Raw genomic sequence first — 19,796 nt, 5'->3', positions numbered from 1 at the left:
TGTGTGTGTGTGTGTGTGTGTGTGTGTGTGTGTGTGTGTGTGTGTGTGTGTAGGTATTTCAATGAATAATTTAAGGGACTAAAAACCCTGGCTGGGAATTTGCCTATGCTGCTTTGAAGCTACAAACAATTACAATTCATATCAAACAGAAAAACAAACACATGTATCAAAAAAATATGCTTTGACTTCAATCAATTCATCAACGCGCTCTCTAAAAGCCTGTTACTCCGTTAATATCTGCCTTGCTTACTGCTATCTCTTTGTCTACTGTTCTTTCTCCCTCTTGCTTTAATAATATACATAAAACAACAAAGTTTGTTTCTTCCTCCTCCTTTCTTCTCTCCCCGGTTTATCTTTCCGTTCCTCCGCAGATCAACTGCTAACGCACAAAGGAAACAGCTCAAGCTCTCTCAGCATCAGTGTTGTTTACATTGCCCTAAACCAAGAAGACCCACTCTAAAACGACTTACCAGAGGGAGGCTGCGCAGCCTATTCATTTCTGAAAGTCTTTGAACTGTTACATCCTTGAAAAAATACTTTAACATCAGCATAGTAATTATCTAGTTACCAATGGCCCTCGTGAGATATTCCAGTTTGGATTGAGTCAAAATCATACTAGTATACTATCCAAAACTTTATCAGGGGCTCCACACAGGGTTCATATTACTCCCTGTAATATTTCATCTCCACATGCGTTCGCCAGGCCTTATTATCTACATTAACAGTGTTTGTCTATCATAATTATGACGGACGATACTTAACTTTACGTGTCACTTCTTCCATTCTAGTTAACGAATTGATTCAATGCGTTTACCAGATGTGTGACTGCATGTCTAAGAATTCAATTCAACCCAATACGGCCAAAACCGAAGTAATTGTATTTGGTACTTCCACAACATACGTATGCAAACAATTATTGCTCAAACTGTCCATTAAAACCCGATATCAGTCAGGCATCTTGGTAATAATTATAAACTCTGACCTTAAACAACCACATCAACGCTGTCAACCCTTTTATCGTCTTGAGGATATAACAATAAGAGACCTTGTTTCCATCGCTGGCCGACACTCTTTGTCTTGCTTATATCAGTATTGCCTCCACATTTGTATAAATCCTCATACTTTCTTGTTATTTATTCTTTTAAAGTAAAAAAAAAAGTGTTTTTAAAGCACTAAAACTGCCACGTGCATGAATAGTGCTATAGAAATACATTTGCCAGCTCTGCCTAATAGACCAGGGCCTATTCCCATTGCACTTTTCAGATATTATTTCATCTTTACATGTCTGGATGTGCTGACCTTGTGTGCATGTGTGTGTGTGTGTGTCTGTGTGTGTGTCTGTTGATGGACACCATGTTCATTTGTGTGTTTTCAATAGAGTGAACGGAGCAATCCTCTTATGGTGTCCATTTGTCAGGAGCAGCAGTGTGTGATGCGGTGCTGAGGAGGGTTTAGGGATGTCCTGCTGGGCCGGGTCCTTGAGCTGCCAGCATGGGAGAGGAGCCTCTCGATTGACAATCAGGCGCGGCGGTCACCATGGATTACCCACAATGCCTGCTGCTGCTGTCTCGCCTTCTAATCGGTGACGTCAGTCCGTGGGTGTGTGTGCAATTAAAGATGGAAACATTTTGATCCACTGCTGATCTACATGTAAACTGTGTTTTCTAAGAAAGGCAGACAACAGAAAAATCCATCTTCTATTTGTTATTTGCCACAACGGACATCTTGACTTAATCTGCATTAATCTGGGTGTGTTTAAATCTGATCTCTGATCGTTTTACAGAGTAAGTGGCTGCAGATTAAGTCCAGTGCTCACTCTAATTGATCTCACGCGGGGAGAAACGTGTACTTTTGAATGAGTGTGAAAATAGACCAAACACATGCTCCAACATCCTCTTAGCACCATGACTTACTCGAGGAGCTTTTCCCACGGAGTCATCAAGCATGAATGAAGTCAACAAGGAAAAATATAATTTTCATAGATTTGTAATTCCACGTTATTGTCTCATACAGTTAGGAGACTGACTTTGTTTAACCTGCCAGGTGGATGATTCATTTTCATATTTCAGAATAAGTCATTATTACACATTTAAATGTATCCTCCCTTTGCAGGTGCACAAAGCGAAGTGCAGCACTATGCAGGGTCATGCAATGTCTCTGCTGCACTGCCATCTTTCACCACAAGGAGGCGTAGTGGTGATGTATTGCAGGCGAAAGGAGAAGTTAACTTCAGGAAATTATGTGTTTTTTAAATATTGTAAGGCAGCGGGACCCCAAACAACGGCAGCAAAAATACAAACTGTGCAGGCGATACAAAAAGCCAAAAGGGGCTTAAAATAATTTCACCTAATCCACCATAATAGCCATAATAGTGACACACACACACACACACACACACTCATTGTTTTAAATTGTTCCTTCTAAGACAACAGGCGCCCTGTTTGCTCCCGCTGTGTCTGTTTCCTGGTAATGGTGATCCTCTAGAGGTCTCTCTCAACACAGACAGTGTGTGTGTGTGTGTGTGTGTGTGTGTGTGTTTCAGTGTGTTTACAAGTACACACACGCACACACACAAACTCACACTAGGAAAAGAGGTTTGTTTGTGCTGTGTGTTTGGCTTGGAGTGGATGACTCAGTTGGTGTTCTTGACGCCGTAGAATAATCGGAACAGAAGCTTTAACGAGCCTTTGGATATTTTCTCTTTCACACTCCAATTTACAGGATTTATGGTCTGTGACCATCGAGCCCCAATGAGCCGACGGAGGCTTGAAAAGGGCAAAACCATTGATGTTGAACTTGGTGCTTGAGGATCGTACCTGTTTATAACAGTGCCCATTAACCTTGACGGGTCGTTGCTGTTCAGAGTCCCACATTGACCCATTTTTTGTCTTTTTTAGGGAGGGACAGGGGATCTTTAGGGGGAGATAAAAGTATATTCCACATAGAAGTGCACGATGTCCTCTGAAAGGTGGGAACCTTAAGATTGATCTGAGATGCAGCTCAAGTGTGTCAAGTTTTTTCTCGTGGGACTCATGGGTACCAATAGAACCATTGGTCCTCTAGTTTCATATGATACCAAAATCTTTACTCTACCTGCTCAGTTAAAGATGCGCCATCTATACTCTCCTCAAAAAATGAATAGTGTCCAATATGTTTCTTACACAAAAAAGTTGTGTGCACACTCGCGGATTCAGGTTTCCACATCATCACACACGTGTAAGTTTCATGGCGGACCTCGATTGGTTTCTATAGATGTGATAAATTCTTTAGCCTTCAAAATGATTTGATGGAGGAGGAAAGTCTTTTAACGATAATGATGTTAAATTGATGTTAAATTAATGCTACATTTGAGATTCAGAGCATTAATTATATGGATGCAAAGAACTATTTGCTATGTGAAGATATGGTGGAGTAATGTCTACCTGAGCAGAGAGTGAAGTCACTCTGTGTGTGTTGTAATCCGAGCTTCTCTGTGCTTTGTTTGCATAGAAGCGCTGCTGTCGTACGGTGGTTGCCGCCGTTAATGTCGTCCTGACCGACGGCGTCATCGCCGACGAGTAGCGCACACAAATTGATATGAGCATTTTTAACAAACAGTTTAGTGAGTAAACCGTCACAGTTACTGTAATAGAGATATTTGCTTAACCCTGCAAACTACTGACCACTGATTATAGAAAATCAAAACATCTTCACAGTCACAGCAAAAAGCTAAAATCAGTTTTATATTAAAATCCCTCCTTGTAGAAGAAGTAAGAAAAGTTAAGACTGATTAAACAGTGATTCATCTGACACAACCTTTCTCTTTTGTATACGGCTCCCGCAATAATATGAGTGCCCCCCAGTGCATCAACCAGATTATTTTATGGATTTCCTTTTACATAATCATACTTTTTTGCTGATGCTCGGTACACTGAAGATCGGCAGCTGTACAGTTGTTTTTCAGTGATCTGGAAAGCATCACTGCTCCTATTCTGTGTGTGTGTGTGTGTGTGTGTGTGTGTGTGTGTGTGTGTGTGTGTGTGTGCACCATGTGTGCTATTTAATTAAGCAGAGTCATGAGACCATAAACATTCTGTCATCCGAAGCCCCAACATCTAAAAAAACAAAAAATCTAAATGATCATCATTTCTGAGTGAGACGGCAGGGGAGAGACCTCTGTCCTATCGCGTGTCTTCTGGACAGTCGGACAGTGATGTGAGTGCGCGGGTGTTTCAGTTGAATAACGGGAAATGGATGTCAAAGTGTGTCTGAGCACTAATCTTTATCTTTAGGAGGCACGTTGTCGTTGAAAAATGAGCGGGAGAAAGGATGATATTTAATTGGCACAGTGGACATCTGCGATTCCATAACTTCATAATCCTGAACCGCTTTTGTCACATTTTAAAGAGAAAATGAACACCTCCAGAACACCTTGCCTTCAGTTGACCCTTCTGACCTTCAGTTTTGTACATATGTTCTCAAGGACCCCATGACATCAGTGTTGCACAGAGCACACTTTGGACCACTCTCAGAGGGGAAACAGACTTGAAAACACCAACCAGACAGGGCGGTAACACATTGCTGTTCAGCTTGGTTTAATATTATTGTTTGACTTGATATGATTAACTCGTTAGCAAACAGTTGCCTATTCACATAACCAGCACAAACACAGGGACATCAGCATGCATTTGGAGTTGTGTCTCTGGCCACTTGGTGAATGTAAATCCAATATTGTCTCTCATGTACCGTTGTTTTTGGTTTCCAAGAACTCCTGAGGCAATGGCACAAACATATTAGTATATGGTACAGGCGGGAGGCCGTGTAGAGAGTGAGCCTTCCAAACATACAGGCCTTAGTTATAGAACTCACATTACTTGTGCCATTTGCTATATATTCCTTGGAAAAGGCTTCTTCTTTTTTTTCGGGTGACATAGTCAGTAGTTGTAACAAATTGATATGATTATACGATAAAAACCAAATATACTGTTAAAAACGTGTCAATTAAATGAATAATTCCTTATTGTCTTTGGTATTTTTGCCATTTACAGATATGCAATGATGCAAACCCCCATAGATGTTAAAGCTGCAACTGCAGCAAGAGATGACATCGCTTATAGCCGCTTTAAAGACAGATATGAGCAATTATTTTCAATATATAACTACGGAGGGTAGTTAAGGTTGTTTGTCCTTGAGTTTGTTCCAAACAAAAACTGAGCAGCTGTTACTCTCCAAACTCAAAGGGATTAAAAAAACTGATTACGTAAGAGGATGTGAAAGCAGCATCGGGCCTGTGTTCAGCAGCCGCTGAGCACCATGCAGTTCATTCTGCAGCGACTATAATGACCACATTATAAAACTCAATGAAGTGTGGCTCCCCGGCCAGCCTTCCCACCTGCGCCGGGCTTTTTCCAGTGAGCTGCAGCTTAGCCGGTGCCGGAGCAGAAATCAATAGCCTCTCCTGCCTGCTACATGGCCCCCCGGCTCCACTGCGGCACAAGCGCCACTCCAGACTTTGACAGCGGAGAGGAGCGCGAAGGCAAATGCGGCTTTGTGTATGTGAGAGGGAGTCGACAGCGCTGCAGGAGTTTTCTCTGTTTGTCAGGGTTTTACTGAGCTACAGAACAAAGTACTGCCATCAGCACTGAGGCGATCTGGCTTTCCGACTGCCAGCCAGACGGCCCTGACAGCTCCATTTGATATAACAAATAACTGCCTGCTTGCTGGGGCTTTTTATTTTCTGACAAGATGTGTGCGTCTCTGAACACATTCTGCCACAGCAAGGGGAACATTTTTTTTCTGAATTCACTGTTTTAGACACTTGCGATATCTAGTTCTGTTTGTTACGTCAGCCACAATCAATATATGTGTTGTCTTTCAAACCTTTATCCATAAAGAATGAAAATGATGGGCTAATTTGTTTCACCTCGATGCATGTCCGTTTGGCCCTTGATTCTGCTGCTGCTGTTGGTGGTGCTAGAGGACAAGTCAGGATCATCAAAGTCAGACAGGTTCATCCGCTGAGGACCATGAATAACTCTACAAAATTGCATGGCAATCCACCCAATAGTAGTTAAGAAATTGAAGTCTGGACCAAAGTGGCCGGCTGACTAAACAGACATTTGTAGTTGGTTCACCTGAGGTAAAGGTTCGAACAAAATTAAGCTAAAAAGGACACTTTGTTTGTCAGTGAAGCTGACAATTCTTTGCAGAGAGCCTTTTCCTTACAATGCAAAATTGTTTGCCAGTCATTTTGGACCAACAGCATCCCTGCAGCCTTCCTGCAGCCTTCCTGCAGCCTTCCTGCCGTCTTCCTGCCGTCTTCCTGCTGTCTTCCTGCCCATTTCCTTTCGGAATCGGTCAGTGTGGGCTGGGTTTGGACACTCTGTTGCAGATCTCTCGCTGTGTCTGGCACTGACGAGGTCGTGACTGTGTGGGCAGCCTGGAACATATGTTACATAAAAAACTGTGTAAAAGTCCTAATCTCTAGCAAGACATTATACAATGACTTTGCCAAAGGGCCAACTGCCCTGTCAATCACGGAATGTCGTGGGTGGAAACTTCGTGTTGCGGCCTTCTTCTTTGTTTTTTCTGGCCGCAGATTGTGTTACCTTTGGACAAGCCATGCTAAGCTAAGCTAACCACCTGCTGGCTGTAGCGTCATAGGCCTATTCACTGAATGCATTCACATAGTTAGCTTATTGTGCAAAGAAATCGTCATTAGTCATTTATTCAAGCTAATCTGTTTGACACGAAGCTTCCTAAATAATGTAACTTATAGGCTACACTTTAAGGAAAAGGTTCCTGAATTAACCTACATCCATTTACTATAGCTAAGAATGGTGTTTTTGTCATCATGTTTCCTTTTGCTGATACATTCAACATCTGCATTGCATTGTAGAGCCACCAAGTGGCTTATAATAATGTTAGCATTAGCCGACGTTTAACCCTTAACACGACCCAAAAGGTGATTAAATGAGCACAAATGTTTACTGCAACGTGGGGCGACGCTGTCGGTTTACTGTGAACACTGTGTCGCTGTCTGTGGTACTGAACGTGTCTCTAACCGGCCTCCGTACACCCACATTCACATCACCCACGCTGTCGTCTGAAAAGCTTTAGTGTTCCAAATGTGAGCTTGAACTACACCGCGCCACGTTCAGGATATAAAAGCAGCAACAACAAACAAAAAAAAGCCCTTAAACTGAGCCCATGTAGTGTGAGCTGTATCTGTACGCTCCTTAGTTCACGCGGAGACGGACACTCCTCCGCGCGAGCAGGGGGAGGAGGGGCGAGAGGGATTCCCAGGAAGGAAGGGTGGAGGGGGGGGGGGGGGTTACAAATATCGCGTTGCTGCTGTCGCCCCGTCCAGTCACCAGTATCAGAGGAAGTGAAGGTTGAGGAGCAACGGACGGGCGAAGGAAGCAAGCGGACGAAGAGTTCAAACTTGCGTGAGACGTGAAGCGAGGGGAGGAACGCACGCGCTGTCCTCGTTCCCCCGGTGACGCTAACGGGAGCAGACAGAGGCTCCTCCGCGGCGAATCAGCGGCAATGTCAGCCGGGCTCTAGAGGATGAAGCGCGTCTCGGAGCAGCGCCGCTCAACAACTGTACGGCGCAGTAGTGTGTAAAAAAAGGCATCGCCCCCACCCCGTCATTTTATTTTTTAAACCCGCGCGGAGCTTTTTGGAACACGCCGTCCTTTGTGGGGCGAATGTGGGGAGAGGCTCGCGTTTCTTCGGGAGGTTTTTGCGGAGCAACAGAAGAACTTGGGTCGGGCTCGTCCTACGCGTAGCTCACTTACACGTCTGTGTTCGCAGTGATTCGCTCGGGCCTCCGGTCGGCTGGGCGGTATCAAAGCGCACAACAACAACAACAAAAACACCTCTGGGCAAAATGTCAAGGATGCTCCGAGAGGGAGCGCAGACCGCAGAGACAGCTGCATGACTGGCAACCCCCGAGACGCAGGTTAGAAGTGGGGGCTGAGACAAACTGCTAACTGCTTTTTTTTGTGTGTTTTTCCCAGAGACATTTTTTGGGGGTGAACCAGACGGAATGGGACTGCTTGACATGCGTGTGTTTTCCTGGGCTTCTTCGACGTGACACTGTGTGCGCCTCTTTGGCTCCGAGTGCGCCAGGACGGTGCTGCTGCTGCTGTGCGGTTCGGGTGTGAACCGGTGGATGCCGCAGCCCTGCCGGGTTGAAAAACATCTTAATAGTGAGGGTGGGGACAGGGGGGGGGGGGAATCAAAATATAGTTTTAGTGAGGGGAAACCCCCGCCGCACCTCGTTACGCCATGGATGACTCGGGGATAATCCGGCGCCGGAGGCTGCAGGTGAGCTGGTTCGTCATCGTCATCCTGTGATGTGTCATTTACTCTACTAAAAAATATTTTTTCCTATTGTTTCCAGCTGTAGGCCACACAACCAGACACCATGCCATCACGCGGAGAGTCCACATGCTTATTTATGCATTTTTATATGACACGTTACTGTGAATTTATGGCTACAAATTACAATAGAAATCGCAGTATTACAACAATCGCAGTATTACAGTAGGAAAATACAGCAATCTGCAGTCTCATCGCTAAGCAAAGCCCCAAAAACATGATGATATCTCTGTGTCTCCCCTAATAGGGGTCACACAGTGCGTCTCAGGTGGTTGAGTGTATCGTAACAAAGTGGTGACCCCATAGTTTTTTAATAAATCCAGGACATCCCATATGTTCTCGTAACAAAGCTCACTTCAGGATCATTTCTATTAGGTGGAGCTTACACACAGTCTCCTTCACCAAATGCTGGTAATGAGTCGTCACTCATGCATACAGATATGACGCGTGCAAACCACTGCGCTCATCCATTATGAAGCAGCCTGCTTAACCACGGGTCATCCCCCCCCCCCCCATCTTTGTGTGATTCAGTCGAGTGAACTGAGCAGGGATGAGCAGCCTGCAGGCCAGGCGTATAGAGAGCAGCCCACCCCGCAAGTGTATGTGCATTTACTTTCTGTATGTTGCTGAAAAAAGGGAGAATTGTCCAGCGAGGGCTGTCAGTTGCAGCTCCGAGCTGCTCGGTGGGAAAATTGACCCCCATTATTGTGAAGAGAGAGAGAGAGAGAGAGAGAGAGAGAGAGAGTGTGTAAAGGAATCAAGGGAGGATTAGTAGTGAGGTGAGCAGCTTACTGCTCTGCCGCCGTGATGTATGACAGGAGATGCGAGGGAATTAATCATCGTAGAGTCAGACTCGCTATGTCACTGGCATTTTATAGATATAGGCAGGCCGAGCTGAATGATTTGCTGTATGTCTCTGTCTGTGTGTGTGTGTGTGTTGACGTGTGATTGGCTCTGCTTGTCCCGCTCAAAAGCCTTGTTGTCACTCCCCTGGGTCTCATCATGCCAACCGTCTCTCTCTCCCTCTCTCTCTCTCTCTCTCTCTCTGACACACACACACACACAATCATTCTCTCAGCACCATATGGTGACACCCACCCTCCCACACACCCCACCCCCGCTCCCTTGCAGTTGGGGTCAGGGGTCACACCCGTGATGCATCACTTCAACATGACTAACGTGAAAATTTGCATTTTTGTGCCTGCTGCACGTTGCGTCACTTCAATTGGCTCGCTGGCCCACATAGTCACGCAAAGCACATTTTTAGAAATGACACTAATTCCATTAGGCTTGTCGTCCAAATAAAAAGATACACACTTTTTGTCCAAGAAGATAGGAACTATAATGATTACGCAGCTATTATGTCCTTTCAAAAAGAAAATGAATTCGTTTTTGGACATATTTGTGGACACCGTGGTTATAAGCTTTAGGCTACTGAATATGCTATTGACACAAATTAGCCCTTGTACAACAATGTGTAAGCTAACAACTGTTAGCAATTTAAGCTGTCTGTCCCTTAAAAACGGTCAACATTTGGGAGGACCTGTAGTACCCGGAAAGTGGAAGCTAGTTTAGCCTAGCATGCTAGCATTAGCACAAATCCTCACACGACGTTACTTTTTGTAACCAGTTGGGGTGACGGCTAACGACCGGAAGCTCACGGCGGAAATCTAGTCCTGTGTGTAGATCTGTGACCACAAAACTACACGTTACCCTCTATTTGAATTAAACCACGGAGTAACGTGCAGAGTAACGGAGTACCGTTAAAAATTGTCAAATTCAAGATGGACCTAATCAACAGCTAACAACGTTAGCCCGCTACATTTGACTAACTGTGTGGCAGTTGGAAGTTATACATGTTGTGAAGTATTTTAAGTGCCCGCTCACGAAGAGTTTGGACCACACACATTACACTACTGACAGTAGCCGCCCGCTACGGCTAAACGATTCCGTCAAACGTAAAGCTTTTGATAACTTTTAATCACAGGTGTCTTGAGATTGTACTGACAAAATTTAAACAGGATCTGATGAAGTCCCTAGGAGGAGTTCGTTAAAGTATAGCGACTAGAAATACGCCAAATTCTATGGAAAAATGACACAAAAATGAACTTTGCTGACTTCCGCTAGGGTTTAGAGCATGGTCCCAAGAGACTTATTTTTAAGTCTCCATAGGATACATGTACCTCTCAAGTTTCATACATGTAGCGCTGGGGCTGCTCTTTTGAAATATTGTAGGGAGCGCTATAGAGGCAATTTAAAACGGACGATTAAAAAAATCATATACAATATTTCTTCCAATGACCTTTGACACATGTAAAAAGTTGCATGCGTTTTTGAGCTTCCCAAGTTAGTAAAACCGTCAGCTTCGCTTTTCATGGCGAACAATGCGTCGCCACAGCAACAGCGTTCAAAGAAAACGCACAATATTCTTGGCGATTTATCATCAATGTCTTAAGGCTATCCTTACCAAATTTGAGACTCGTCAGTTCACCTGGCTAGGAGGAATAAATAAAAGTATAAAATTTGACATTTCCTTTAGCCAGTAGGCGGCGCTATGAGTTATTGAGGTTTTTTCAATTGAAGTATGTTCAAGCTTGAAGTAGCATCATGCATAAGAAGTTTTGTGTAGATTGGATAATGTACCTTTGAGTTATAACAACTTATATTTTCATAAACAATGAGGCAAAATGGCCGCCACGTCAAGGTTCTTCGATGAAAGCGCACGATTTTGATAACTTTTCATCACAAAGGTCTTAAGAGCATCCTGACCAAAGGAGAAGTTGATCGCATAAATTCTCTAGGAGTTCGTTAAAGGAGGAAGGCTGAAAAATGCAAAAACTGACAAAAAGCACAACTTTCCGGGTTTGCTGTAGCGCCCCCTAGTGGTTGAATGCAAAACAATTCTCAGGGTATGTTACAGGATGCGATGTGCACATATGCTGCAAATATTGTAATTTTAGGACAAACGGTTGAGAACTTATGTGTATTGATATTAAGCCACGCCCCTAAGACGTTTATTGGTCCATATATTGTAAATGCTAAGAGCTATCAAAAAGCTTTTAATAGCTTTTGATGATCTATATCCAATAATGATACACAACAAATTGGGTAGTAATCGGACCCAGCATGTAGGAGGAGTTCACAAAAATGTGTTTTACACTAAATTCAATATGGCGGAAAATCTAAGTAGGCGGAGCTTAGGGGTCTGAGAGGCTTTTTTTTTTTTTAGATCTAGCGGAGTCGGACATGTGTGTCGAATTTCAAGTCAATCGGATATACTGGCCGAGGGGCATTGCCGGTCCGATTTGTAGGGGGCGCTAGAGAGACATTTTTTTACACACAAATATGCATCCCTTTTCAGACTCTAAGTTCCACCAGACCTGACAAGTCCTCAAACTTTGGTGAGTTTTCATGCATGGCAAGTATCCCCAAAATGCTCCCGAAGTGCAAAAATAAGAATCACAAAAAATAACGGATGCCTACAACATCAATAGGGCCTTCGCAGGCCCGACATTGTCGGTTGCTCGGGCCCTAATTATGAAAAAAGCACAAAAAAATACATTTTAATGTCAGTTAGGCTTTGACTTTTCCTCATCAGTCACTGTCATCACAAATAGAAATAAGATAAATGGTGGCACAAATATAAGCACCAGACCATCAACTTATACGTGACACTCATCAATCAGCCTCTTTCCCTTTTTCCATCTGTCAAAACCCAAATCAATCAGACTCTGTCAGACGCTGCACATGATGGCTGGTCCTGTCACTGTGTCTTGGCAGCAGGACGGTCCTTGATTGATCCCCATTGTCCGTCTCCGGGCCCACGCCCCAACCATTTTTCTTTCAGCAGTGTGTCCACAAAATGATTGGACTGGCCGGCCCATCCTGATAGAGCTGCAGTTTGCTTTATAGGCCTGCAGCTCAGCTAATGCCTTTTATATTATGACTGGGGGCTTTTCTTTGTTCCTTTAGTGCAGGAAAGATGACTTGAAGGACACAATAGCAAAAGGACCTTTCTTTTATAGGTTCGTCATATTGCAGGAAAACACGAAGCAGGAGACGGCGTTCACGTTCAAGTCTCAGTTATGTTTTACTGCCTGCATCGTTTAGGCCCCTGGCTTATTGAATGGCTGCTGAATGGATGGATGGATGGATGGATTGACTCTCTGGTTAGCGCACTAGCTGACTCCACCTTGCAGATTGGCTGAAAAATAGCATCCCAGGTAAATCATATTACATTTGAATGGTTTAACTAACTGTAAGTAAGCACATTTCAACATCCTTCTCATTTCTGCACACCCTGGCCTCAGGTTGAGTGTATTAACAAATGATTAATCTGTAGTGACTCAACACGAGGCAACCATAGATACACGTGCATATAGCGTGCACACACACATACACTGCGTGAGGGCTGCAGTCGACCCATTAAAGAGGTTATTTTGTTGTCAAAGAGAACACACTCTGACAGAAGGAGGCCATCTGCAGGTTCGTTACTAAAAAGCCCGACCTGTGTCTGTAAACACGGAGTAATCTTAAGGCGGAATGCTCAAAAACCTCAGCTAGACTCCCCGAGAGGAAGAAGCAAAAAAAGAAAAGAGACAGGAGCAAATAGAGAGCGGAGCTGTTTGGCTTTCTAATCTGTGATCGGTGGGCATGACACGTTTGTGACGGAGCCTCCCGTCTGATGTCAGTCACCCTTCACCAACCGCCAGACTTCATTAATGAGACTCAAGGGGGGGGGGGGATCTAAACGCGGCTGCACGTCAGCCTCAGACGACGTCTTATTTATTTTTTTAAACAACGTGCTGTGACGTGGGAGACGCAGCCAAGCAACGAGAATTCTGACACACTAATTACACCACAGGAGGATCGAGCCACAGAGGACTCGGGCTTCAGGAGCTGAATAATAGCAAAGATGATGTGTCCATGATGATGTGTATTGTCTGCTTATTTTTCACTTTGCGGAAAAACGCAGAGACTGTGAGTCACTGATGCATGTTGGGAAGAGGACCAGTGTGCCGCTTTCCCGGCACAATGACCGCCGACAACGTCTAGATTGGAACTGGGAAATGAGCTCTCTCTAGCTCACCTTTTTTGCAAATTAAAAGTGGAATTGTGGGATTATGAGGGTCCATTCAGGGAGATAGTGTGTGACACTGATTGCTGAGAGTTGTAATAAAGTGAGGGTGACAGAGGAGCACTTTAATGGAATTTCTACTGGGTTAATAAAGGCCATGTCACCTGAGGATTGATTGATTGAGCTACCTGCCGCAGCACAGGGATGTAAGCTAGAGTCCAAGGGAGGACGGAAGCATCATATTCATAGTGCCGGTTTATTATTTCAGGCACCAGTGGACGGCTGCGTGTTGTTTAATGTGCCAACTGGCTCTTTCTTTTTTATTGTCTAGACATGCCTAGACATTAAATAGTCCCTCAGAGGGACATCAGACAGACAGTGAGCAGATGTTCACAGGTCTGGACTCAGATATAAGAGGTATAGCAGTTATTTTTTTGTGGCTTTAGGGCCACTTCTTGATTCTTAAAAACTTTCCACGGGGCCACTTTCCCCGAATAAATGAGAGAGAAAAAAACATGATACAAAAAGTAGAAAAAACAAGCTGGGCTGTAACGACCAAAATAAATATTCTGCTTACCCTCACCCATCCCTGCCTGACATTATGAATCCACATTTAATGTATTCAGGGTCATATTTCTTCACCGCACGCATCAGGAGCTTTTACTGGCACTGGGTTTGTCTTCCATATCACTCTCTTGTTTCAGAAAACCGATCCATTTCACTGCGTCCACGATGAAAGTTAGCTAGCTAACGGCGGCAAAACACGTTTGCCTCTAACCTGATGATGTGTCGTGATTTGCACGGTGACATTCAAAACGTGACTGTACGTTAACATTTTGCATTTTAATTTGACGTTTGAATTCTTGAGCACATTTACGTATAATAATATCTAGCTTTGTAATTAACCAAAAATTGTAATTTTCACTTTTTCGGCAGGACTTCCATGGCCCACTAGATGGCGCTCTGAGGCCCAAGAACAGCTGGTTTAATGCATTTTGATTATCTATTTGTACTTCGTTGACTATTCATGCAAAACAGTCCTGTTATTTTACACATGATTTCAACACTTCGTGAAGACGTACAACATTCTTGCCTAAATACTCTTCATACATGTTGTCGGGCCTTAGATACCACTGAGGACACTTTGTATTTTTCTGTGAATTTTGTGAGTTTTACCGTAGCCTTAGATGTTATTACAAATGTTCCAAGTGGAACATGAATGTTTGCACCAAATATTATGGCAATGTATCCAATAGCTGCAAAGACATTTCACCCAAACCCACAAATGTCAACCTCATGGTGGCGCCAGAGAAAAAAGTCAACAAAGTCACTAGATTGATGCTGTTGGCAACTCAACAGTTTCTATAATGCGTAACGTCTATTTAATAGTTGTTGAGATGTGTCAATCTGCGTTGGACCGACCAACAGACCGACATTGCCATTGCTATAAAAGTACTTCCAATTAAGTGAATTGCAGTAGATACCTTTCTTTTTGTTGCCCCGTGTACATTTTATCATGAAAGCCATGCACATGAAAATACATTTTTATTCCGTGTGACATGACGCGGTTGTGTTTACACTGGCTTGTTTGAATGGTTAACCTTCCTCATCAGTGGGAAGCCTTACCCCGAGGCCTCTCGCTCTTGTAAGTCATCTTCCCCTCGGCTGTGACGGCTCAGGGTCAATTAGCCTGATCAATGAAGGACAAAGCAAGGAGGGATCAATGGGTTGAATATTCAGTCGTCCTTGTAAGGAGGGATTTGTCTCTCTTAACAACCTAAAACCCTGGAGACAAGCAGTGGAATAGCATGTGACCGGCTTATGAAGATTATTGTTTTTCTATTTTCCTCATCGGGGGAGTGTTTTCCACTATGTTTGGTATATTTTGGTGCCTCACTACTCGGCTTTCTCCTCTGGAGGTAACAGTAGACTTAATCTTATGGATGGTGACTGACAAAGTAAAAAAAAAACACTGTGTCCTGTGTTGTAGGTTTGTCCTTGTAATACAGAGCTTTCAGGCGGCCACACTTTAATACATATGTTGTGCTTCAGTGGAGATCAGTCGTAGCAGGTCCACTCACACACATACATGCTCACTGACACACACACACACACACACACAGATCTTGATCTGTAGGTTAACCTTATAATTGCATTGACTGTGGTTAGAAGGTGGTCGATGCGACGCTAACAGCACCTTAACAACATTACCCTGCGTGTGACAGGAGAAGGTGTGAGGCGGCTAATGCATTAATCGCATCTGCTGCTGTATACTGTGCAATGGCTCACAACAGAGACACTCAAAAACAGCATTTAGTGTTTCTAGGACACGCACACACATATCCACTATCAAGGAGCTGAGCTGGAGGCAAGAATACTCAGGCTCAAGGGTAAGGCTGTGGGCATGATTCATCTCTCTCTCCCTCTCTCTCTCTCTCTACTCCACCCTTGTTTACACCCTCTGCCCCCTCCCTGCCTCCATCTCTCTCTATCGCAGCGTGTAGGGTTTTGTAAAGAGCCAGCCTGTGCTGGCATGAGATCTGGCTCTGCTCAAACACTGTTTTCATTTCGGTGCAGTGAGTGTCGGCTGCTGCTGCTGCTCGATACTCTGTCCATCTGGTCTCAGGAGATGGGAGGATAGAAGAGGGAGGGCGGGGTGCCCTGGCTCAAATGAACAGCCTGACTGGTTTAAACACATAGATCCAAATACATCATGTACATACAGTCGCATTTGTAAAGTAAGTTCCAGTCTCATTTATTTCCTCGTTAGTCAGGATTACCAGCTGGGCAATTTCTTAACCCCAGGCCTCCAAAAGCCCTGGGTTCTGACTCTCCACTAAGCCCCCCCCCCCACAGCTACTCGGTCAAGCTTTTCAGAGCTAGGAGCCCACACTGTCACTAACTGCACTCCCTGCATGAATATCTAATAATTATCTAATTTATGGAAAAAATAAAAAGCAGACAGTGGGGTCTTCAATGTGCATTTGAAGGATATTACCAGAGTGTCAAAATTATTCAGCAACGAAAAAAAGGCTAAAAAGATAAAGATCAGAGCTAAAGCCAACAGATCAAAGTGTACCACATCAACTGCCGATCGGGACAAAAGACATAGCAGGTCTTGATTTATTGTTAAAATCATTAAAAAGCAAAAGAAGCATGTGTATACAGTCAGTATACCTTCTTGCGTAGCATAGAAGTGTTGACGCTAGTTAATGATGTGCTAACACGCTCTGCTAATGTTAGCTCCACAGGTTTTTATGTAGAAGAAACGTATATCTCTTTCCAACCTCTCCAGGTAACGAGTACTACTATTACATAACGACTAACCATGACTAGCGTTTGAGTCTGCGTTTGAGGGGCGGGACTTAGAGAATTAAATTCTTCGCTCACGTAGCCCAACCCGCTTTGTTACTGTTGCTACGCTTGTCTAGCTCAATAAGGATAGATGTGGTGGCTTCGCCACTCAAAACTCTTGGTGAAGTTTTTAAAAAAATGGGTCTTTGATTTTTAGATATAGGTATTTTTAAAAGCAGGCGTCCCATTTCAAGCTGGAGACCGTAATTTTTGCCGGCTGAAATTACAACTGTTGCTAACAGATTTCATCAGATGTAGCTAGTTAGCTGACTTACATTAATAAGGCTAACGTTAAGTTCTTGAAGTGGTTAAAAATGTCACTAGGGTTGCTGGAAAACTTCCCCAAATCTGCTAACGCTAGCATCAACACTGTTAGCATCTTGTTGGGCCTCGCTACGGTTGCAAAGCTATTGGTTGGACAGTTCCTTTTCGGGGCGGGATTTAACGAATAGTTAATCGGTTCCTGGGATCTTCATCTTCATCCTCCTATAAACATAAAAAGGATGGCAGGATTTTCTTTCACCAGTGCTGTCACTTCACTAAGTGAGTTTACGTTTTTCTCTCTACCTGATAAGGAATTCATGGCTTCTTTCGTTTTTTTTGTCAAATCTCAACATCCTGTTTCAAGTATGAACATCCAAATTAAGAAGGAAAATGCCCTCAAATGTTGACTTAAAAGGGAGCTTTACATTTTAAACTTAAAGGCCTGTCTGCATATGGTGCAAACGGCATGTTGTACTTTATTGATCGCGTGAAAGTATATATATGATTATTTTTTGTACCTGATCTCCCTCTCTTTTTCTTTCTTCCAGAAGGATTTGCCCCTGCCTCGCAAGAACAGCAGGTGAGTGTTACCCTCGTTCACCCTTCCCCCTGTCTTTTCCATCCTCTCTGGGGGATGGAAAAGGGGACCATGTCCCTTTGTGAAGAAAAACAATCGCATCAAGGGAAGCTGCTGAGCATGATCTACATGTTGTGGTTTGAACGCTCTGAGGATGCTTCAGAGGTGCTTGTGGTGTGGAGTGTGTAGTCCTCCTGTGAATGAAAAAGGGGGGGGGGGGGGGGGGGGGGGGGGGGGAGTCTGCCGGAGTCTGATTAAAGCCAGCCGGGAGCTCTGGAGGCTGTCCATGGTGCTGAAAGCCATTCTGCCTCTCCCGGTCACTCAGTTATTCGTCTTTATCTCCCCGCTTCTCTTCTCATTGCTTAGGTTATTAATCTGTTTCTATTCCGCTCTCATTTCCACCCCTCTGCCTTGCGGCTCTGCTCTACCTAGCCCTGTTTTCTAAATCCCTTCTCTCGCTCTCCTTTCTATCTCCCTCTCACACACTCGTCTGGTTGTTTGTTTAGCAGTATATTGCCAATCAGCTTTAGCCAACCCACGGGCAACAGAAGTATAGAAAATATACTACAAAACCAGACACATAGCTGAAAAACAGTAAGAAAAAACACAATGCATGTTAGACAGTTAATCACACACACAGTAAGTCAAACATAGCACAGTTAAAAAATGTTTAAAGGCTATGAAAGAACTTTCAGAGGGAGATATTGTACTGTATTTATTTGACAGCTGTAGTTAGTTACTTTGCAGATTGAGATTGCATAATGAGTACAATTTTCTGTTGATACTTGTGGTACTTTTACTTGAAGCTTCTCTGATCAAAATGTTTGTATCAACGATAGATAAAGAATGATTATGTGAAAAGGCCCACTCATAGTACATCAACCCGCAGAGAATTATGACCTGACTCTGTTGTTGTTGAGTCTTACGGCTCTCATCCCAGCTGCCTGTGATCTCCAGTCGCCGCAGGCAGCTATACCGCAGCCAGACCAAGTTAGCCACTTGCTGGTGGACATATCGGAGCCACATATTCCCCTTGTGAGTGGGTGGAGACCAAAAACAGATCCACAATAGAGTGAATGTTGGACTTACATTTGTCAGGTGGCCAGAAACAAGACAAGAGACAACTGTTTGTTTTAACAAGTTTCTCATAACTTTTATAAGGCGATCAAGTTAATCAATAAGGACATTTTTAGTTTTAGTAACATTTATAATATGTTTATTAGTGAACTTCAGGTGTTGGTATATGTAGGAGGGTTTTGTTTGGACAGACCCAGCCTTGCTGTTTCCCCCCGTGTCAAGTCTTAATGCTAAGCTAAGCTAACCAGCTGCTGGCGGTAGCTTCATATTTAGTGTACAGTCATGAGAGTGGTATCGATCTTTTCACCTAACTCTCGGCAAGAAAGTGAATAAACGTTATGTGGAGAGCGTATAGATTATTATGAAGAGGGTAAGAGTGAATCTGTGTGTGTGTGTGTGTGTTAGTGGTCACAGCCCACTACCTCTGTCTCCACCCCGTTACCCATTTCCCGGGCCCCATCCATCTTCTCTGCGCTGCCCCTTCATCCCAAGTCATCATGGGTAATCGCACACGAAATGAAGCAGCAGGCCCCACTCGTCTTTGTGCCCTCCTCTCCACCTCACCGTTGTCTTTCACTCTCCAACAATACTTTCCATTTCTGCCATCATGCCCCCTCTCTCTCTCTCTCTTGAGACCGTCTCTGTCTCCATCCGTGGGACGCTATGAGCCCGCCATCCATTATGGATGGGTCATGGGCAAACACAGCCATTCAAAGTATCTGTGTGTGCGTGTGGGGCACACATCGTCATCGGTTATGCTTTATTTAATGTTTGACTCCATTCAACTTCTGTTTGACAGTTATGCAACAGGCCACATGACCTTGTCCCTAAGTCATGTCTTCGCTACCTCCTGCTGCATTCACTCACGGTGTCCACTAGCCTGCGGTTAAAAAGCTTTTAACTCCACGTCGGGTTCTTTCAGCGCGCAGACATCGAGAGCGCAGAAAACCTCCATGAATAAGTCACAGAAATCTCTCTCTCTCTCTCTCTCTCTCTCTCTCTCTCTCTCTCTCTCTCTCTCTCTCTCTCTCTCTCTCTCTCTCTCTCTCTCTCTCTCTCTCTCTCTCTCTCTCTCTCTCTCTC

General features: G+C 44.0%; 1 protein-coding gene across 2 annotated transcripts in view; it reads left to right on the top strand.

Annotated features, from left to right (window-relative positions):
- The first annotated feature begins 7,337 nt into the window (after window positions 1-7,337).
- Window positions 7,338-19,796, top strand: part of LOC116396282 (microtubule-associated serine/threonine-protein kinase 1-like) — a 49,504-nt gene continuing 37,045 nt past the window's right edge. The window contains exons 1-2 of one of the 2 annotated variants that reach the window (XM_031870780.1): window positions 7,338-8,310; window positions 17,611-17,639. In XM_031870780.1, the coding sequence (XP_031726640.1) occupies window positions 8,272-8,310; window positions 17,611-17,639 (68 nt within the window). In that variant the 5' untranslated portion in view covers window positions 7,338-8,271. Of the gene's footprint in view, window positions 8,311-17,607; window positions 17,640-19,796 lie in introns of both variants that reach the window. The other variant, XM_031870778.1, reaches the window with a different exon arrangement.

This window comes from Anarrhichthys ocellatus, unplaced genomic scaffold, assembly GCF_004355925.1.
Source record: "Anarrhichthys ocellatus isolate YVR2014 unplaced genomic scaffold, GSC_Weel_1.0 scaffold55, whole genome shotgun sequence".
NCBI classification, from domain to species: Eukaryota; Metazoa; Chordata; class Actinopteri; order Perciformes; family Anarhichadidae; genus Anarrhichthys; species Anarrhichthys ocellatus.
Note: the sequence above shows the minus strand (reverse complement) of the source record. Positions and strands in the feature narration are given on the sequence as shown.